This window comes from Sus scrofa, chromosome 5 (genome assembly GCF_054392235.1).
Source record: "Sus scrofa isolate SSC_HxYL_T2T_F1_AM1 chromosome 5, Sscrofa_HxYL_maternal_Yorkshire_Landrace_v2.0, whole genome shotgun sequence".
In the NCBI taxonomy this organism is placed as follows: domain Eukaryota; kingdom Metazoa; phylum Chordata; class Mammalia; order Artiodactyla; family Suidae; genus Sus; species Sus scrofa.
In genome coordinates, this window is record NC_139387.1 from 71,116,495 (window position 1) to 71,137,829 (window position 21,335).

The 21,335-nt window shown below is 50.1% G+C and overlaps 1 protein-coding gene and 1 long non-coding RNA gene across 13 annotated transcripts in view; one reads left to right on the forward strand and one right to left on the reverse strand.

The window, feature by feature from the left end:
• Positions 1-312: 312 nt before the first annotated feature.
• Positions 313-10,092, forward strand: LOC110260753 (uncharacterized). Of its 2 annotated transcripts, none has more exons than XR_014803912.1 (3): positions 313-546; positions 6,425-6,557; positions 7,102-8,771. It is a non-coding gene; the product is annotated as an uncharacterized LOC110260753 (long non-coding RNA). The 2 variants fall into 2 exon arrangements; XR_002344125.2 differs by lacking the exon at positions 313-546 and adding an exon at positions 756-903 and having other exon boundaries at positions 7,102-10,092.
• The window catches only part of NCAPD2 (non-SMC condensin I complex subunit D2), a 31,506-nt gene continuing 12,371 nt past the window's right edge, over positions 2,201-21,335 (reverse strand). For 2 of the 11 annotated variants that reach the window (XR_014803879.1, XR_014803880.1), the window contains exons 6-32: positions 20,732-20,874; positions 18,544-18,671; positions 18,348-18,471; positions 18,026-18,173; positions 16,371-16,568; positions 15,886-16,020; positions 15,700-15,787; positions 15,423-15,603; positions 12,797-12,921; positions 12,208-12,438; positions 11,382-11,556; positions 9,957-10,041; positions 8,599-8,732; positions 8,139-8,271; positions 7,962-8,046; positions 7,718-7,885; positions 7,251-7,420; positions 6,418-6,529; positions 6,220-6,360; positions 5,982-6,137; positions 5,308-5,485; positions 5,129-5,223; positions 4,399-4,479; positions 4,079-4,262; positions 2,998-3,124; positions 2,745-2,900; positions 2,201-2,530 (exon numbers count right to left, since the gene is read on the reverse strand). Coding sequence is in view for 3 of the 11 variants with exons in the window: in XM_021092430.2 (XP_020948089.2) it covers positions 2,445-2,530; positions 2,745-2,900; positions 2,998-3,124; positions 4,079-4,262; positions 4,399-4,479; positions 5,129-5,223; positions 5,308-5,485; positions 5,982-6,137; positions 6,220-6,343; positions 6,418-6,529; positions 7,251-7,420; positions 7,718-7,885; positions 7,962-8,046; positions 8,139-8,271; positions 8,599-8,732; positions 9,957-10,041; positions 11,382-11,556; positions 12,208-12,438; positions 12,797-12,921; positions 15,423-15,603; positions 15,700-15,787; positions 15,886-16,020; positions 16,371-16,568; positions 18,026-18,173; positions 18,348-18,471; positions 18,544-18,671; positions 20,732-20,874 (3,750 nt within the window). In the remaining 8 variants the exon portion in view is untranslated. Of the gene's footprint in view, positions 2,531-2,744; positions 2,901-2,997; positions 3,125-4,078; positions 4,263-4,398; positions 4,480-5,128; positions 5,224-5,307; positions 5,486-5,981; positions 6,138-6,219; positions 6,361-6,417; positions 6,895-7,045; positions 7,421-7,717; positions 7,886-7,961; positions 8,047-8,138; positions 8,272-8,598; positions 8,733-9,956; positions 10,042-11,381; positions 11,557-12,207; positions 12,439-12,796; positions 12,922-15,422; positions 15,604-15,699; positions 15,788-15,885; positions 16,021-16,370; positions 16,569-18,025; positions 18,174-18,347; positions 18,472-18,543; positions 18,709-18,859; positions 19,110-20,731; positions 20,875-21,335 lie in introns of those variants that run through there. The other 9 variants (XR_014803881.1, XR_014803883.1, XR_014803882.1 and 6 more) reach the window with 6 other exon arrangements.

The window sequence follows — 21,335 nt, forward strand, 5'->3', positions numbered from 1 at the left end:
GACACCCAAGGAGCCAGGGACGTTAAAGTTGCTGCAGGGATGTAACGGGAGGATATGGGGAGCCAGTGGGATGGGAAATTGGAGCGGAACCCGGGGTTGGGGGCGCGGCTCGCAGCTCGCGGCTGCAGTCTCCCCTACCCCCCCCCCTTCAAAAGCTGAGAAGCGGGAAGATTGAGGAACTTCTCGAGGCTCTTCGGTAGTGACCCAGGAACTACAGAGGAAAAGGCCCGGGAGGGGCCTCCAGCAAGGCCCTCTCCAGCCCCCTTCCCCTTTCCCCCCTCCCCTTCTCTTGGCTCCTGGCCTCCCCGGGCTGGGGACCGCGGCTGGCCCTGGCCAGTGGGAGGCCTGGAGAGGAAGGAGGCTCGGAAGGAGGCCTGAGAGGGAAGTTTCTGCACTGAAGGTCACGATGCCCTGCAGGACAGGCAGCCTGGACATCTGAGAATCGAGCAGACAAACCAGGACCTGTGTGCACCAGCTGCTCTCCCCCAGGCCCTGGCTGGCTGGGGCCTCAGCGAGGGGACAGGATCGCTTTGGGGGGCTGGCCAGGTAGAGGCTCAGAGGTCTCCCACAAAGTTGCTCCTGGGAAATTTGAGGGCTGAGCGGCCCGGGCTGGGAGACAATGTCCCTTTCACCCCATCCAGCCCTGGGCAGAGCAGGACGTGAGAGCGGAAGTCCCTCCCCATCCTGGGACGTGCAGGCCAGCCCTGCAGTCAGGGCCTCCCTTTCACTGGCTGCGCCCAGGGGATGTTGGGGGCAGGGTGAGGTGTCCATAAGAGGGAAAAGATTGGGAGGTCTTGGACACAGGGTGGGGACAAGGGCCCCTAGCCCCTTCCCAGACGTGATGTGGAGGAGGAAATCCATTCTTCTCCAAGACCAGTCCCTCAGAAGCTGGGGCTGGGCCAGGTTTGTGAGCAGAGGATGAAAGATGGGTTGGTTCTGAGGACTTGAAGTGTTGAAGGTTCAGGGAAGGTGGGGGGAGGGTGGAATGGACGTTGCCCATTAGCAGGTGCTGGTGGAAGGAATTGGGGCCTCTTTGCTGGCCCAGCGTAACCTGAGACCAGCCCCCTTTTCCAGCTGAAAAGCCTGTGGCTAAGTTTAGCCCGCAGGATGATAACCTTTGCTTAAAAGGCAGAGAGCACGCTGCCCCGCACCCCGACTCAAGCCTGTCCTGTCCCTTCCCTTTCTGGGACTGCCCTCCTTCCTTGGGGCCCCAGATCCAAGGCTGGCTGTTGCTGGCAGCCATGTGCACAGTCGGTGCCCAGGCTTTTCAAGAGCGGCAAGAGCAGGGACTGAGGGCACTTAACGGTGAGGGAGGCGGGATGCTGGGCACTGAGGAATCTGCTGGGGAAGTGGAGCACCAGGATCATATACTCTCCCTGGCAAGGGCCTTAGGAGCCCCTCCACCCTCCTCTGCTCCCCGAAGCATGTTCCCCTTTGCTGCATGCTTGTCATTGTTCATTACTGTCCTTTGCTGAAAAAAGAGGGAGCTCAGTGCCCAGGGAGCATGACTGACGCAGTCTGCTGTTGTCATGACAGCAAAGACACCAGTGTTGTCATGACAGCAGCCTCACTGCCTCCGCTTCAGGTGACTCAGCAGAGAAATCTTGGGGGGCAGGAGGGGGTGAACAGGGCCTGCAGCTGAGGGGCTGACGTCCTGCAGACCCTGTAAACGTGGTGCCAAATCCCTGGGGGATGGTCTCCACACTGTCTAGAGCTGGAATTAGGGGCACAAGCCAGGGTGGGCAGGACAGAGCAGCCAGCCCCTGGTGAGGAGGGTTTCTCAACTTCAGCACTCCTGACATTTTGCATTGATGACTCTTTGCATCAGACCTGTCCTGTGCATTGTAGGATATTTAGCAACACCCCTGGCTCCTATTCATTAGCTGCTGTTAGCACCCTCTCCTTGGCTGTGACAACAAAATAGTCTCTGGATATTGTCAAATGTCCCTTGGAGGGCAACACTGCCCCCAGATTGAGAAGCGTGGATCTGAAGCCTAGGCACTGCCTAATTCTGCACAGCGGAGCAATCCTGCCACGTGTGCAGGGTGTGGAGGTTGAGAGGCAAGGACGGGCCAGCAAGGGACTCGAAGCTCATCAGATGCTGGCACAGGCCCCAGACTCCTGGATCAATAACCCTCTGTCTGCTGCCTGCCTCTGGGCTAATGTGGGATGAAACACAGACAGGCTTAGGAAAAACCTCTAAAAGTATATAAAAATATTTATTCATTAGAAAACAAAGAAACTGGCAAACACACATTCTGGAAAACAACTTGACTTGGTTCAGTTAGGCTTAGTTTAGCAAAGCCTAACATAATAAAGACCATTTACACATTAAAAAAAACCAAGGAGACAGGTAAACACGTATTTTACAAGGGGAATGGAATTCAGGGTCACTCCACAAGACACCTGCAGGGCTGGCTGGGATGGGAACAGGTAGGACACCTCTAGGATCTTTGTCTGTGAGCAGATGCTCGGCGGATGGGGGTGGTTTTCTTGGGTGTCTCATCTTCCATCATCTCTGCTGACAGTTCTATTCAAAAGAATTGGGGGAATGAGACAAAGCTGAGTCACAAAGATGGTGAAAAACGGGTCTTAAGAGAACGAATGGGACAGTCCCTGACCACACTGCCCAGTGGGGGGAGGACAATGTGGGGGTGGGGGACTATGTGGCAGGCCTGCCATCAAAGCAGGCCTCCCTGCAAGCTGTGCTCGCTCTGGGCCAGGTCCAGAAAGGGGCACCGTACCCTCCTCGCTGGACTCGTCGCTCGAAAAGACAATTCTGAGCTTCTTTTTCGAAACTTGCTGCTGGGTGTTTGGATGCCGACGGGTAGTACGGCGGGGCTCAGGTGTGACAAAGTCATCGTCTGAAGCTGCAGAGACCAGATGCCGGTGTCTAGAGACTAGAAAAGGCAGAGGCATGAGTTGGAAAAAGAAAAAAGGAACTTCTATCAGCGAGGAGGCCCCGCCTGGTCTCTCCCAAGGCACTGCCTCACATACCAGCAGGTAGTTTCTTGGCTGATGGGGCTCTCTGGCTGCCTCCTTGGCCCATCTCAAATTCCTCTATTGCATCCAAACCTCTGGTGTGACAGGCCCGAAGCTTCTGCTCAAATTCATCTATTACAGCCTGGAGGAAAAAAAGATTAAAAGTAGGCCTGGAAATAGTTATTTCTTTTTTTTTTTTATCTTTTTGCCATTTTCTTGGGCCGCTCTCGCGGCATATGGAGGTTCCCAGGCTAGGGGTCGAATCGGAGCTGTAGCCACCGGCCTACGCCAGAGCCACAGCAACGCGGGATCTGACCCACGTCTGCAACCTACACCACAGCTCACGGCAACGCCGGATCCTTAACCCACTGAGCAAGGCCAGGGATCGAACCCGAAACCTCATGGTTCCTAGTTGGATTCGTTAACCACTGAGCCACGACGGGAACTCCAGGAAATAGTTATTTCTAAGATTAAAAAGAAACAAGGCAGTGATAAGATGTGGAGGAACTTTAAATCTGTATTACTAAGTGAAAGAACCCAACTGAGCAGGGTACACGCTGTGATTCCAATGCTGTGACATCCTGCGAAAGCCAACGCTGTGGTGACAGGAAAAGGATCAGTGGCTGCCAGGGCTGTAGGAAGAGGGCTGAACGGGGAGCAGAGGGCGCTGGGGCAGGGGGACTACTCTGAACGAAACACACAGCGCTGGGCACAAGCTATTCATCCAAACCCATAGCGCGCACCCCAGGAGTGAACTGTCCTGGAAACCGTGCTCTTTGGGCGCTGTGACATGTCGAGGCAGGCTCACCCACTGTACCATAGGTCCGGCTCTGGCCTCTGGCGGGGGTGTGGGTAACTGAGGAGGCTGTGCCTGCGTGAGAGCATGGGGCCTTTGGAGAAACTATACCTTCTACTTGATTTTGCTTTGAACCTGAAATTGCCCTTAATAAAGTCACCAAAAAAAAAAAAAAAAAAAAAAAAGGAACAAAGAAACAGGAACTGGAAAAAGATCCCAGCTCAGGTCATTCTGGTTACTTGGTTGCAACCAGCTGGGTTTCCTCAGAACAGCGGCTGGAATGCAGCAGGCGCCACTCACCTTGCCCTCTGGCTTGGCTCCACGTCGCAACTTGCCTACAACTGACAAAAAGGCACTAAAGATGGACTCGTCTGATAGTTTATCTCCAAAGCAATCAAAGTTGTCCAGCATCTTACGGAGGCCCCGCTCTGTGAGGGGCAGCTGCGACACGCAGTAGGCCAGGTCCCGGTACTGCCTCTCAGTTCTGCGGGTGGGAGGGCGTGGTGAGGAGCGGCGGAATGGAGGGCAGGCCCATGCCTGCCCCGCAGTCCCTCCCAGCCCAGATGCCACCGTGCGCTCTTTTCCTCTGGGCACAGAGAACCCTCCAGGAGGCAGCATACCGGGCTGTGCGGAACCGCTGACAGAGCTTTTCCACCAGGCTCTCGGTCTGCTTGTCCTTGGTGATGTAGGAGAGGAGCTGCCTGCAGGAGGGGAGATACCAACGGGCTGTCTCCAGGGGCGGCTCCGAGCCCAGCCCCAGGCCCGGCCCAGCCTCTGTCATCCTCCTGCCTCAGCAGCCGACTCTTCCCTGCCCTGGCCCGTCCCTGGCCTCTCCTGTCCCTCAGGGAGGTGTCCTCGCCACCCTCCTGAGGGATTTTCACTGTGACTGGAACTTTAGGACAAAAGCAGCGATCCTCTAGTATGTGCTTACCCCCATTAGTAACTTTCATCTTTTTTTTTTTTTTTTTTTTTTGTCTTTTGTCTTTTTAGGGCCGCACCCACGGCATATGGAGGTTCCCAGGATAGGGGTCGAATTGGAGCTACAGCTGCTGGCCTACACCACAGCTCACAGCAATGCCAGATCCTTAACCTGCTGAGTGAGGCCAGGTATCGAACCCATAGCCTCATGGAGGAACTTTCATCTTACTGAATCTTCTTAAGGACTAATAAGGGGCAAGCATTTAGGGGCTCGTTCTACACAGGAGGAACAGGCACAGAGAGGCTGTCACTGCTGGAGTCCACACGGCTACAGAGACACAGAGCCGCAGAGCCAGAATTCACACACAGGTTTGTCTGAGTCCTAAGCCTGCGCTACATGGAAAACGTGTCCCAAGGCCCAGGGAAGCGTACTTCATGATGGTGTGGAAAGGCTCTTCCTCCACCCCTCCCTCGGGAGCCGACAGGCGGCTGATGATATCTGGAAGGAGGTTATAGATGGCGTTGCCCTGTAAGACAGACAGTCACGTCACAGAGAGAGGAGACCTGCGTGTTCCCTTGGCAGCACACCTGAGGCTGCTCCCACCTCTTACCTTGTGGGAAAGCTCATTAAAGAAGTTCTTGGCCAGGGCAGCGATCTGAGGAGCGGGGTCGATGAGCAGCACGGCCATCTCGCTCACCTGCCCCTTCACCTTCACCATATCCTTCAGGATCAGGTGGGTCATCACCAGCCCGGCTGTTTTACGCACTTGCTGGGCCGGGTCCCGGAGGCTAGGAATGAGATCTCAAGTCAGTGGGACCAAGACCATGGGCTACACCCTGACGCTGCCCTGGAGGCCCTCAGCAGGAATCTATGGCCTCTTTGTTTTTGGCTGCACCTGTGAGATGTGAAGTTCCCAGGCCATGGATGGAACCCGCACCACCGCAGCAACCCGAGCTGCTCCAGTGACGACACTGGATCCTTAACCCACTGTACCACAAGAGAACCCCACTATGGCCTACTGTGCCATTCTAGAAGCAATTAGACGTTTTCTAGATTTAAAAGCTGGGTTTAAGGAAAAAGACCAAGCCTATTACCAAGGCTTTAGACAAGAGGCGTCAATCCCTTTGGGGCCACACTCAGCCAGGGCCTGCGCAGGTCAGGTATCAAGCAGACGTTCAAGGGAAGGCTGGGGACCAGGGGACATAGTCCTGGTGATTCTCGCCGACCTCACCCCAGCCTCTGGGGCTGCCAAGGACAGCTCAGGCACTGTGAAGGATCTCTCACCGAGCATATAGATGAGGGGTCCAGGGGTCCACCAGGTTGGGGAAGCGGATGGCCAGATCCCCAGTAGCAATCATGAGGTTAGACCGAACAATGGGGAGTGAGGACTTTTCTAGCATGGTGAACAGAAGACGAAGCTGGGAGTCACAGAAAGTGGCACTGGGGGCAAAGAGAGGATCGTCAGGGAATCCATACCCCTCTACACACACCCCGCCCAAGGCGATACCACCTCAGGGCCTACCTGATCATACAGAACTTGCCCAGGGCAAGTGAAGCAGCTGCACAGAGCTCTGGGTTGCTATAGAGACCAGGGTTATTGCAGACTTTGAGGAGAAGTGGAACGAAGGCAGCCAGGGTCTGTTTGCCTAGGGGAAGAACAACTCTAGGTTTGGGACAGGCTAGCTACTAGCTGGGGAGGTCACTCTGCAACCCATCTCACCATCCAGCAGCTCCAGCTCACAGATGCCGCGGATCAGTTCTGCCTCGGTGTCATCAGCAGTGGCCCCAACCAGCCCCATCTCCTCCTCCATGGTGGCCTCAGAGCTTGCATCCTGATGGGAAAGCAGCCAGGAATCACGGGTGAGCAGACAGTTTTGATTCCAGCCTATTCTTCCTTTCACATGAATGGCTCTGGGGAAAGGCAAATTCTGCAAAACCATTTATAGGCTTGTCACGTGTATCTGAAGAGGAGGGACTCTTGAATTAAACAGAAAGGAACTAGATCCCTTCCATTTGTGTTTAAGTTGCCAAAGCACCCTACATCTCTGCCCAATTCATCCTCATAGAAGCATATGATTTCTTGTATACAGTAAAGAGATGGAGCCTGCCAGACTGTGGTTCAAGGTCACGGAGAATGTCAGACTTTATCCCACTGCTGCAGGGCTGTGTCTCATTTGTTTGCCAGACATCACCGCCTCTAGTGGAGAGAACACAAGGTCCCATCAGGTGCCAGGCCCAGGCACTAAGGCTGCTGGAAAACCAGTGGGAGCAAGCAGGTTCTAACAAATACTGCCTCGGGCACAGCCTGTATTTTATGCCAAAGTCCCTCACTCATGCTCTGTATTTACCTAAAACTTTCCTTCCCGGGTGATCCATCTTTGTTCTCACTGATTGTTCCGAGCAGCCGCAGCAAGGAGGCAGTCTCCCTCAGCACATTCAACGGGAGAGAAGCAGAGACCCCCACCCAGGGAGGAAAGGTGAAGGATCCGAAAGAAAGAAGCAATCTGGGAAACGTCCTGGACACAAACCCAAATGCCGGGGCGTGCCATTCACCTTCTCTTTGGGATCTTTTGCCTTATGCTCCTGCTCTTCCTGAAGAACTCGGCGCCGACAGAGCTCTCCACTCACTGCCTGCTCCAGGTGCACCAGCTGCTGCAGAGCCACATCCCCAGCCAGGGACAGCAGGTTCATCAACAGGAAAGTGGGGAGCATGGGGGTGTCCTCTGCAGGAGGTGGAGTGGGGAGGCAGGGAGAGACAGACAATCAAGTCTCCCTGGAGCCTGCCCTGTTTGCACTGATGGCCCCTTGCTCATGTGCTCTACAACCCAGTGAAGAAGCAAGAGAAGAGGGTGAAGGAGATGGTGGCAGGGACTGGCCCAGCCTGAGTGACAAAAAGGGACAGTGTGGGCTAAGGGGGTCAGGATTCATTATAGGAAGTGGTGGTGGCAGTGGCTTCTTTTCTGCGGTAAAGCAGAAGCTGTTCACTGCCCAGGGGCCCATGGACCCTTCGGCCCACTTACTCGGGGCCTCCTGGGGAGGGCTCTTCTCCTCCAGCTTCTCCAGGGCCTGCTTCGCACAGCCCTGCAACATCTGGGCACAGATTGCCTCAGGGCCCTCTGCCAGCTGGTAAATGAGGGTCACTGCTGCCTCTTTGAATGGGATCCAGAGTGGGTCCGGGTGGACAATACCTGCACAGGAGAAAGGACAAGTTGCCACGGCAGACAAAGGACCCAATTCTGCCGAAGGCCCTTGACTGTAGCTCACCCTTTGTGACCATCTCCCGCAGTCGCTCAAACAAGCAGTGTTCCTGCGGCAGCCGGAAGGGAGGGTGACGTTTGCCCAGCGAAGGCTGTGGAGAGTGGGGAGACACTGTGGGTGTGTGTTGAGAGTGAATAAGAGGATGCCCACTCTCTTTGGTTTAGACGTAACCACCCCACATACCTTCCTCCTGTCAGAGATGTTGGTGATGGCATGGCACACCTGTTGGGCCAGCCTGTAGTCTGGTGGAAACTTCTCATCCAGCCCTATGCTCACCAGAGTGTCTAAGTTGCTGCCCACAATTTCTGGTTTTCCTCTAGGAGAAGGAAGCCAGAGTTAAAGCCACTCATGGACATGACTCTGTGTGGGGGACAACGCTGGTAGGAACCAGCACCCAATGCAGGGCTTCTAGAGCCTTGGAGCGCTCCAGCGAGGCTCTGACATAGGGCTGGCTCCTCGGCATCCCTCTTGCTCTACTTCTGCTGGGCGGGTGGATTGGTACTGTCACCGTTTTATTCTCCACTTAGTAGCTGACACAGGCACAGAACTCAGTTGGGCCTGACTGCTATTACTGCCATTACTGAAGGAACGGGAACCTTCCTTTCTTCTCTCATCCCATTGCCAGTCTGGATCTGAGCCTCACCGTGCCATCATCCCAAGAAGCATGACAGAGGAACAGCGCTCCAGAGGAGAGCAGGGGACCTTCTCGGTTGCCCGTTCCCACAGCACTTGGGTCACGGCTGGTTTCAATTCATCCTTCTGCACAAACTCACAGAGCTGAAGAGAAAAGAATAAAGGCTCAAATAAAAAAATAAATGATTTCCAGAGTTCCTGTCGTGGCTAGAGGTTGAATCAGAGATGTAGCTGCTGGCCGACGCCACAGCTACCTTTGACCCAAGCCACATCTGCGACCTACACCACAGCTCAAGGCAACACTGGATCCTTAACCCACTGAGCGAGGCCAGGGATCCTCGTGGATACCAGTCGGGTTATAACTTGCTGAGCCACAACGGGAACTCCCTATTCTACCTTTTAAGATTTGTTTTCCATCAAGTGTAATTTTCCTTCCACTCCCAAAGTCCAGACCCCTGTCACTGCACACCTAGGGCAGCCCCCAGGGAGATCCCGTCCCTAGCCTCTGCTCCAACCAGCCTGTGTGCTGTGGTCTCCCCAGACATGTATTTCATGACACCACAGTTCTGCAGAAAGAGCTCTTCCTTGCCTGCTGGATAGGCTCCCCTGTGACACCTCAGGCCAGGCACCACCACCAGCTCTTCTCACAGTGAGGAGGAACCACGGCCAGTGGTGGTGCTCCTCCCAGTGGACGCTGCTTGTCCGCAGCACCTCCACCTTTTATCTCACAGTCCAAATGCCTCAAAGCAGATCTGCCTCACTAAAATGCTGGGATCCCTGGCTGACAAGGTTCAAGCCCAAGACTCTTGAAAGACATCTGGGACCTTCATGATTTACTTCCAACCCACATCTCCAGCTTTACTATCTCTTGCAGATAACAGTTTGAGCCAAAACACAATGGTCTTCATTCTACAACACAGGCAATGCTTTCTTGGCTTTCTGTCTGAAATATTTTCCCTCCTGGAGTTTCCGTCATGGCTCAGTGGTTAATGAACCCGACTAGCATCCATGAAGACACAGGTTTGATCCCTGGCCTCGCTCACTAGGTTAAGGATCCGGCATTGCCACGAGCTATGGTGTAGGTTGCAGACACAGCTCGGATCCAGCATTGCTGTGGCTGTGGCGCAGGGTGGCAGCTGCAGCTCCGATTCAACCACTAGCATGGGAACCCCCCTACGCCGTGGGTGCGGCCCTAAAAAGTGAAAACAAAAACAAACTATCTGCTGCATTGTTCTATATGTTTTGTGTTTTTTGGCTGCCAACTAGACTTGAAAGCAAATAATCTTTGGGGAGGCTGAGTAAATTGCTGAACCAAAGTAATCACTCACCAATACCTGCTGAATAAAAAGTGGAAGTGAGAGGACTTACGATTTCCTCAAGACACTGAATGGTCCCAACTGAGGCATCCACTAGCAGCAAAGAGAGATTGTGAATCAAAGTCTGGGCCTTGGCTCTGTGGGAACAGCAGAGATCAGGGGTCATTAAAAGACTTGAGAAGTTGAAACTGGTAAATGGATTATTAGTGAATTCCAGCACAGCATCAAATAATAATAACTGCTTTAGACGCAAAGATAAAGAGAACAACCAGTGGTTACCAATGGGGAGGGGAAAAGGAGGAGGAGCACTACAGGGATGGGGGATTAAGAGGTACAAACCATTACGTATAAAATAAGGAGCTCAGCAGAAATGAATCTGACTAGCATCCATGAGGATGCAGGTTTGATCCCTGGCCTCGTTCAGTGGGTTAAGGATCCTGCATTGCTGTGGCTGTGGAATAGGCCAGCAGCTATAGCTCCAATTTGACCCCTAGCCTGGGAACCATCATATGCCATGGGTGCAGCCCTAAAAAGACAAAAGATAAAAAATAAAATAAAATAGGAGTTCCCGTCGTGGCGCAGTGGTTAACGAATCCGACTAGGAACCATGAGGTTGTGAGTTCGATCCCTGGCCTTGCTCAGTGGGTTAAGGATCTGGCGTTGCCGTGAGCTGTGGTGTAGGCCGCAGATGCGGCTCGGATCCCACGCTGCTGTGACTCTGGTGTAGGCCGGTGGCTACAGCTCTGATTCGACCCCTAGCCTGGGAACCTCCATATGCTGCGGGAGCAGCCCAAGAAATCGCAAAAAGACCAAAATAAATAAATAAATAAATAAATAAAATAAAATAAAATAAGCTACAAGGGTATATTGTACAACACAGGGTGTATTTTGTAATTATAAATAGAATATAACCTTTAAAAAAATGTGAATCACTATACACCTATAACTTAGATAATATTGCGCTTCAATAAAACATTAAAAAAAAACAAACGAATAATGCAAACATTTAGAATGGATAGACAACAAGGCCCTACTGTATTATACAGGGAACTATATCCAATCTCATGGGATAAATCATAATGACAAGATATATATATATATATATATATATATATGCATAACCAAGCCACTTTGCTGTACAACAAAAATTAGCACAACACTGTAAATCAACTATACTTTATTAAAAAAAAAAAAGTTAAAAATCGAAATTTGTGGGGACACAGTTCAATTAACAGCTCTGATTCTACCATTAATAAAAATATTTTTTGACTTGGGGGAAAAAAACAAATAGATAACTGCTCATGATGGGTTTCACTGGAAGTTCAGCCCCATCCCAAGCCCCACTACAGACCTACTGCCTCCAGATTTAGAATTCCCCTAGAAGGGTGCCCACTTCCCCACCTTCCTTTAGGAGACCAGACACATTCTGAGGAGTTGACTTCAGAAAAGTTAGTGAAGGCAAATGGGGCCCATCTACCTGGCAGAGTCACCCTTAGGTTTGAGGTAAAGCTGACGGTAGGCGTTTAGCACAGCTTCCCGGACACCAGGCTCCTTTGACCAGATGAGAGGCAGCATGCGACGCACCCCGAACAGGGCCTGGGGTACCCCAAATTGGAACACCATCACAAAGAATTCAATCACCTCCTGCACCACTGAGAGGACAGACACAAATGTCACCTATCTGCTTGGCAAAACTCTCAACACTCATAGAACCTTCCTTAATGTAAATCAACATCGTGTGGAAGCCTTCATTTTCCCTGAGGATGCTGACTCCCCTAAATGACCTACCGTGAAATACTAAATGCGCTAAAATAGATGTCCTCCACAGGGCTACACAAAGCATGGGGAAGTAAAGTATCTGGGCAGGTCTAAGAAGCAAATACAGAAAGAAAGACGAATACCACAGGACGAGGGGTTGCCAAGGGCAAGGGGGGAAGAGAGTGGAATGAACAGGGAGTTTGGGGTTGGTAGATGCAAACTATTACACTTAGAATGGATAAGCAACGAGGCCCTAATGTATAGCACAGGGAACTATATCCAATCTCCTGGGAAAGAACATGATGGAAGATGAGAAAAAGAATGTGTGTGTGTGTGTGTACACATATATATATGTATGCATGTATGAATGATTGGGGCATTTTGCTATATAGCAAAAATTGGTACCACACTATAAAGTAACTATAATAAAAATAAAGCAAAACAAAACAAAAAACCCAAAGGAGCAGACAGACTGTCAATAAAATATGGGCAAGAATGGTTTTTCCAACTTCAAGCCCCATCCTTACAGAGGGGGCGCTGCCCACCTGTGGTTGTGTGTTCATACATCATCTTGCTGATGATGCCAATGGCCTCTGTGATCTTCTGAGAGAAGCTGTAGGCGTCCTGCAAGTACTGCACCAGCATTTCCTGCTTCACCAGCTCATCATCTTCCCTGTGTTTCTCAGGCGCTGACTGGTCTTCACAGCCAGTTTCTCCTGAGCCCAAGTTCCCCACAGCCCCCTGGGGAGTCTTCTCCTGGGTGGGAGCTTCTGGGCCTAGGAGTCAGAGAAATTACAAGATGGTTTTTGTACAGGGGCATATGGACAAACCAACAGCTCTAAACATCCCTGGATATTCATTTCTACAAGAGGAAAGCATGAATTTAGAATTAAGTATCTTGGTTCACATCTCAAAAAAGATTCGAGTCCTCTGTGGTCTGGAAATACCCTTTGATACCCCATGACTATCGATCTTGGGCTGGGGCTGCTTCCATTCCAAGGCAGAAGCACTGCTAACTCCCCTTTGGCCTCTTTCAGCATCAGGTTGTCAGCGAGGCCAGCATCTGACATAAACAGTCCATAAACACTAGTTGAAATGTCTTGCTTATTGACTGAAGAAGGAAAAGGAATTTACCTTTGAAGATAGTTCCTAAGAGAGTCAGGAACCTGGTCTCCTCTGAATCCTCTGGGTCCATATGACAGAAGGGCTGAGACTCCTGGAAGTGGCCTATGGCTTCTCGAGCTAGAATGATGGCCTGCCTGACAGAACATCATCTGTCACCAATTTGGCACCATAAGAGTGTCTGCAACCCTGTGTCAGGGAGCCTATTTCATGATTCTATCAAGAACTGAGACCTATGGGTAGAGAATTCTGTCATTTGTGTAAAAAGGGGGAAAAAATGAAAACATGTTTGACTGTCTGACTGAACATTATTTCTAGAAAGAGGCTCTGTAACAACCAGCATTGCCTTCCCAAGAGAAGGGAAGTGAATGGCCGGAAAGCAGGTTTGGAAGGGATTTTTCAAGGCATGTCCCTGTAATTTTAAATTTTTTACAATGTGAATATATTGTCTAATTTCAAAAAAGCAGGTTTCTGTTAAAACAAACGAACAAACAAAACACTGCTATTAAACTATTAAAAAAAAAGTTAAAAAACTTTAAAAATGTTTTGTTCTGGAGTTCCCATTGTGGCTTAGTGGTAACAAACCTGACTAGGATCCATGAGGTTGTGTGTTTGATCCCTGGCCCTGCTCAGTGGGTTAAGGATCAGGCTAGGATTAGACTCCTAGTCTGGGAACTTTCATATGTCTTGAATGCGGGCCTAAAAGACAAAGACAAAGGAAAAAAAAAAAAAAAAAAGATTTGTTCTAACACATGTTTAAGTTTGTAATTGGAAGCCAAAGCCTGCACTATTATTAAGAACTTCACCCAGCTTCAACCGCTGAAGATTGCTGGAGGAAGAGACATCTCTAACATGGCAAGAAGCGTTTTTTTTCTTTTTTTTGGCCTCATTCACAGCATACTGAAGTTCCTGAGCTAGGGATCAAACCCATGCCACAGCAACAACCCAAGCTGCTGCAGTGACAGTGCTGGATCCTTAACCTGCAGTACCAAGTGGGAACTCCATGAAGAAGCCTTTTTCTGAAGGATCATTAGGATGCCTGGAGGCCCCTGGCCACCTTCTCTTTAGCCTTTTCTGAATAGCCTAATTAGGTAAGAAGTAAACAAGTAACTTTGGCTGAGGTTTAATACCTGTTAATGGCTATAAGGCTTTGGTTGCTGTGATGAAGTTCTAGACAAAAAAGTCTTATCTCTAAGATCAGGATTCATATTAGATTGATTAAAGATTAAGGCAGGAGTTCCCGTCGTGGCGCAGTGGTTAACGAATCCGACTAGGAACCATGAGGTTGCGGGTTCGGTCCCTGCCCTTGCTCAGTGGGTTAAGGATCCGGCGTTGCCGTGAGCTGTGGTGTAGGTTGCAGGTGAGGCTCGGATCCCGCCTTGCTGTGGCTCTGGCGTAGGCCGGTGGCTACAGCTCCGATTCAACCCCTATCCTGGGAACCTCCATATGCCGCGGGAGCGGCCCAAGAAATAGCAACAACAACAACAAAAGACAAAAAGACAAAAAAAAAAAAAAGATTAAGGCAGGATTGAGCAAATTTGTTGTTATTTATCAGCTCACGGGTTTTAGAATTAGAAAGCCGGAGTTCCCGTTGTGGCGCAGTGGTTAACGAATCCAACTAGGAACCATGAGGTTGCGGGTTCGATCCCTGCCCTTGCTCAGTGGGTTAACGATCCGGCGTTGCCGTGAGCTGTGGTGTAGGTTGCAGATGTGGCTCGGATACCACGTTGCTGTGGCTCTGGCATAGGCTGGTGGCTACAGCTCCTATTAGACCCTTAGCCTGGGAACCTCCATATGCCGCAGCAGTGGCCCAAGAAATGGCAAAAAAGACCAAAAAAAAAAAAAAAAAAAGAATTAGAAAGCCGTTACAGATCTTACGATCTAATCATGTCCCTGGCTTGCGGAAGTTTCTCGGCCAGGGATCAAACCACTGCAGTGACCTGAGCCTCAGCAGTGACAATGTCAGATCCTTAACCTGCAGAGCCACCAGGGAGCTCCCCCTAATAAACTATTTTAAAATAAATAATGACACTGAGGCCCAGAAAGTTTAAGCAACTTACTTTACAGAATCAGAATTATACTTATAGGTCTTCTTCTTCAAATGAAACAGAACTTTGGTCATATTTAATTACAATACTATGTACATTTAGTTGTTTTAGTAGTTTCTTTAAACATTTGTAAAAGTAGAAAGCACACTTAATCGCAGACTTTGCCTTTAGCATAAACCTGGTGTTCAGACCATTACTGCCATGAAAATACCTACCAGCATACCCTAAGTGCAGTTCATTTGAAAAAACACTGTTTCTCAAAGGTTAACTCTAAACCTTGGAGTTCCTGTCACGGCTCAGTGGTTAACGAATCCGACTAGGAACCATGAGGTTTCAGGTTCGATCCCTGGCCTTGCTCAGTGGGTTAAGGATCCGGCGTTGCCGTGAGCTGTGGTGTAGGTTGCAGATGTGGCTCGGATCCCGCCTTGCTGTGGCTGTGGTGTAGGTCGGTGGCTACAGCTCTGATTAGACCCCTAGCCTGGGAACCTCCATATGCCACGGGAGCGGCCCTAGAAAAGGCAAAAAGACTAAATAAATAAATAAAAATAAACCTAACAGGTCATTCGAGAATATCCTAGGCTTTCACATACCTGTAACTAGCTTTGGCTAGCAACTGACGGATGCGACTTTCCACCTCTTTGGCGGTCTCTGTCTCGGCAATTTCCTCAGGCATCCCCTCTCCTTCCTGGGGGAGCTTCAGCAGCTGCTGCAGGGTAGCCTTCAACTCTGGCAGCATGGCTTCCCACTCGTCCTCTGGGTCCAGCATTGTGGCTGAATGAGAAAGTCTCACTTAGACTCTTGCACTCAGTTTCCGGCTGGAGGGAGAAGGATGTCCGAGGTGAGCATGCCCATGCAGCGATCACTCACAAGCAGCTGCAGCTCGCCTCTGGGCCCTCATCTCTTGTAATTTCTGGGTTTCTTTCTGCAGTGGTCCAGCAAGGTCAGTATCGCTAAGCTATCAGGGTAAAATGAACATCAGGGTCATGAAGTCATGGAATTTCACCTCTTTTTCCATTTAATTTATCCTTTTTGGGGTGGAACAAGCCCTCTTACCTTGCAGGAAAAGGGATTATTGGCGAGAAAACTGGCCAGCAGCTGGATGGCATTTTTACATACCAGCACCGACTTGTCTGCCAGACGCCCCACTGCTAAGGCCACCACTGCCTGGAAACGTGTCAGGGGTAGAGCCTACACGGGGTAAGAAGAGAGGATGAGATCCCACCTTACACCTTCCGTTCTGCTCAAGACGCTCATGAAGTACACTCTACATGAGATACCCACTCATTCTAAAGAAATTTTTCTATGGGATGTGAATAGTTCAGGAGTACTCTTTCGCAGTGGTTAAGATGCAGTGTAGTCCTTAAATGGAGCCCTGCATCCTTGTCCTTGATAGAGGAAGACCTTACTAGTCGTAGTAAAATCCTGAATTCTAGACTCTTCTTTGACACAGCTACTTCCTTTTGACCCTGGATTCCTCCCTTCTTCAGTCTGTACACAGTGGGATACTGTGTATCTTTATCATGTTGAAGGCTGCTCACCTTCTGCTGGACGATCCGGGTGAAAAGCTGCAAAACACGGCTCCGCACAAAGGAGTTGATGTCGTGGCCATGGGCTTGCAAGGTGTCCAAGAACTGGTCTCGGGTGTCTCGGGCCGCTGCCTCCAGCTGATCCCCATTCAGAACCTGCAGCACCATCTCTGCCATGGCTGCCAGCACGGCATTGCGCATCATGTAATTCTGAGGGAAATGAGGTTGGTATAAGCCTCTGCACCCCAATACTAACTGTCCTTTCCCTAAACTCTAGTGTTTATCCAGGCACAAAGGAGGGGTAAGGCCTTTAGGCAAGGTTAATTAAGCTTGCTTTTCTCAGCTCTGACTTTTTCTGTCAACTGCCCAACAGGTATTTTCCCCAAGAGCACTGGAAAAAGATGAATTCCAGGGACTTCCCATTGTGGCTCATCGGGTTAAGAACCCGATGAGTATGGGTTCAATCTCTGGCCTCAGTTGGTGGGTTAAGGATCCAGCGTTGCCGCCAGCTGCAGTGTAGGTCAGTGATGCGGCTCAGATCTGGTGTTGCTGTGGCTATGGCATAGGCCAGTGGCTACAGCTCTGATTTGACCCCTAGCCTGGGAACCTCCATATGCTATGGGTGTGGCCCTAAAAAAAAAAAAGAATCCTAGAAGGTCTTGTCTGCTCAGAGGAGAATGCAGGGACAAAATAAGCAAGGGCCAAGAGAAATTTTTTCTCACAAGGCTCATCCAGGTAACCATGGTGGCAGGTGAATATGAAATCACATTTCTCCACCAACACACTTTTGAAAAGCAGTAATTTCTACCTTCCATCTGAGGCTGAAACCCTTTGATCCTTATTAATAAACACTGCCTTTCCCTCACACTCCCTGTTCCACACCTTACTGACAGAGAAGCACAAATCAGCCCTAGTGCCAACCACTTCCATCACAGAATCTGATGGAGGATAGGGTCTGGGAGTTTGGCCAGGCCAAAAGCCAGAGAATGGGGTCTTGCATTAAAGGTTAAAGTATATTAGGAGTTCCCAATGTGGTGCAATGGGATGGGTGGCGTCTCTGGAGCACTGCGATGTAGGTTAGATCCCTGGCTAGGCACAGTGAGTTAGGGATTCGGGGTTGCTGCAGCTCGGATCTGATCCCTGGCCCAGAACTCCACACGCTCCAGGGTGGCCAAAAAAAGAGGGGGAAAAAAAAAACCAAACAACAGGTAAAGTACATTAGATGAAAGGGTGGACTGTCTTTGTCTCTGACTTTCACCAAGGAGCACCGGCCATCAAGGGCCAGGTTAACACTAAGGGATCAGAGAACTGAGAGGGAAAACCTGGGTGGGTCTGAGAACCAGGTGACAGGAAGAGGCTGCATCCTGAGGACTGCATGGGATTCAGAATCACAGCTGAGTCACTCTCATTAGACTTAAGCTGAGGAACCATCATCTATCCCACCAGACCTGGATGAAACCAGCATGACACTGAACTAGGATTAATACATGGCTCTTTATTCAACTTAATAAACTTCAACTCTTTCTCTATAGGAAGGAATTGCCACAGCAAAAAGCCTAGACAACCTGACTTCATGTGAAAGCTACCCTCTTGTTAAGAAACAACCTTTCAACAATGGACACAGAACCCTTAGAAAACCCTGAGATCCCCAGGGGACCACCACCTACTTCTCCATCCAGATGATCTAGCAGAATGCATATGCTGGACATCAAGATGGCTGGGACACGCTCCGCTAGTTCTGTCAGGAAGGTGGCAAAGCCCTTTGCCCCTGAAGGGTCCCGACTCAGCTCCTGGGGACACTTCTGTCCAATCTCCCTACACAGGGGAAAAAAACCACAGCAGTATAACTTAACTACTCAGTTCCTAGGAGGGGAAGGTAAAGTTGGTATCTAATATCTGAAGGAATCTAGTGTTACACAGAGAGTCTCTTTCTCTTCATCTCCTCCCTGAGGAAAATGAAAATTAGAAACTTAGAGAAGGACGCATCACCTTACAATCTCTCCTACTATGCTCTTCATTCCATAATCAGTTGCCCACAGGCTCACAGCGGCCACCAGTACAGATGCCAGGTGTTCAAAGTGCTGCAGCATCTGGATGATCTTCACAGTGGCACCTGTGGAAGTACTAAATGTGAGAAACCACAGGGAAAAGGAAAAGGGCGGGGCGAAGCAGAGGGCCAACTCACTCAGCATATGGTTATAACGTGTCAAGGCTACACCGAGCAGGCATGTTATGGCTTCCCGGGTGGGGCGGTTCTTTTGGTGACTAATGGTGGGATTCTCCAGGAGGCGGTAGCAGCAGCCGGTGACCAAACTGAGAAAGGAAGGGTTGAGATGATAAAATCAGCTGTCTGGACACAATTATACTGGGGCTTTACTTATTCCCTCTATCTCTGCTGCCCCAGTTCAGCCTTCTATTTTTTTTTTTTTAATTCTATCGCCTTCCAAGTTGCTTTATTTGGTTGACTCCTAGATAGGTACTTCTTCCTTCCAGATGACAACTTTTTTTTTTTGTCTTTCTAGGGCCACACCCACGGCATATGGAGGTTCCCAGGCTAGGGGTCTAATCAGAGCTGTAGCCGCTGGCCTACATCACAGTCATAGCAGCTCGGGATCTGAGCTGCGTCTGTGACCCACACCACAGCTGACGGCAACACTGGATCCTTAACCCACTGAGCAAGGCCAGGGATCGAATCTGCACCCTCATGGTTCCAGGTCAGATTCGTTTCCGCTGCGCCATAACAGGAACTCCTTTTTTTTTTTTCTTTTTTTGCCAGATGACAACTTTCAACCAGTTATGATGCCTATACAGAACCTTTTTTATGTATGACAAAAGATAGAGCAAAATCACTGAGGACTTGTCATTGGTAAATGGCCAACTCAGTCCTCATCTTTTTTTTTTTCCCTTCCATTTCTGGCTGCCCTGCGGCATATGGAGTTCCTGGATCAGGGGTCGGATCCAAGCAGAAGCTGCGACCTACACCGCAGCTGTGGCAATGCCGGATCTTAACCCAGTGTGCCGGGCCAGGGATTGAACCTGTGTCCCAGTATTCCAGAGATGCTGTCCACCCCATTGCGCCACAGTGGGACCTCCTCAGTCCTCATCTTTTTTTTTCTTTTTGCCATTTCTTGGGCCGCTCCCGTGGCATACGGAGGTTCTCAGGCTAGGGGTCTAATCAGAGCTGTAGCTGCCAGCCTACACCAGAGCCACAGCAACGTGGGATCCGAGATGCATCTGCGACTCACGGCAACGCCGGATCATTAACCCACTGAGCAAGGGCAGGGATCGAACCCTCAACCTCATGGTTCTTAGTCGGATTTGTTAACCACTGCGCCACGACAGGAACTTCCATCCTCAGTCCTCATCTTAATTGACCTTTCAGCTGCATCAGACATAGCTAGTCACGCCTTTCTCCCTGAAACATGCTCCATTTGGCTTCCAGGAGGCCAGACTCCCTTCTCTCTTCAGCTGGTTCCTTTTTTTTTTTTTTTTGTCACACTTGTGGTATATGGAAGTTCTAGGGCCAGGGATCAAACCCACACCACAGCGGTGACAACACAGCATTCTTAACCACTAGGCCACCAAGGAACTCCCCATCTCACCCTCTTGATGCTGAGTGCCCCAAGGTACAGTCTTTGGATTTCTGCTCTCTCTCAGCTATGCTTACTGAGTTAGGGATCTCATTAAATCTCATGGCTACAAATACCACTTATACAAGTACATTATATTCCCAAATGTGTACCTCTAGCTCAGACTTTTCTGAGGTACTGCACTCCTGTACTCCTCCAGCTCCGCATATTCCCCAGAATCGGACATTACTTAGATGTCTAACAGGCACCACCAACTTTCTACCTCCAAAGTGGGACTTCCATGGATCCCCTGTACATGCTCCCACAGCCTTCCCTGAACTTCAGTTACTGGCAGCTCCACCCATTCTTCCAAGTGCTGGGGCCAAAATCCTGGGTGAGTCATCCTCGACTGCACCCTCCTTCAAACCTCACATGTCAGTTCATCCTGCAGACTCTCCTTAGAGAAGAAGCACAGACTGCTTCCACCTTCCCCATCTCCACTACCCTCTTGCGTCTAAGCTGCTGTCATCTTTTGCCCAAGTTATTGCAACAGCCTCTTAAGTAGTCTCCCGCTTTCCTCCTCTCCCTCCAGAGTCTGTTTCAACACAACAGCCAGGCTGACCTTGCTAAGGGTAAGTGAGACCACCTCACTGCCCTGCTTGGAACCCCAAGTGGCCCTATCTCACTCCAAGAAAATGCCAAAATCACTGTGATGGCCTACGAGGAGTTCAGTTTGCTCCCCCTTGTCCCTGACCTCACAGCCTTTCACCATCACCCTGTCTCAGCCACCAGCGAACTATGCACCTGATAAACTCCTCCTCAATGATTGAGTGGTTCCACAGATGACGGATGTCCAACTGGAGCAGCTGTGTTAAAAGCTGAAGAATTGGTTGCCTCTCTTCTTCCCAGTCAAAGCCATGGGCTGACTTGGCCCGGGCTTTCCTACCCTAAAAAAGGACATGTTTAGGAAAAATTAAGGAAGCAAAGAGGATTACAATCTGCAAGTCTGAGTGCCAAACTATCCAGTGTCCAGACAAGGTAGAAAGTAAGACAGAAGTATCATAACTTCCAAAACATAAAAGAGTTGCTTGTCAGCAAAGGATATATAGTGATACTTTTTTTTTGGTCTTTTTAGGACCACACCTGTGGCATATGGAAGTTCCCAGGCTAGGGGTCGAATCAGAGCTGCAGCTGCCGGCCTCTACCACAGCCACAGCAACACCAGATTCAAGCCGTGTCTGCAACCTACACCATAGCTCACGGTGACGCCGGATCCTTAACCCACTGAGCAGGGCCAGAGATTGAACCCACATCCTCATGGATACTAGTTGGGTTTGTTATTGCTGAGCCACAAGAGGAACTCTCACAGTGATACTTTTGAGTACTTCCTCTTAAATCTTAAACAAGG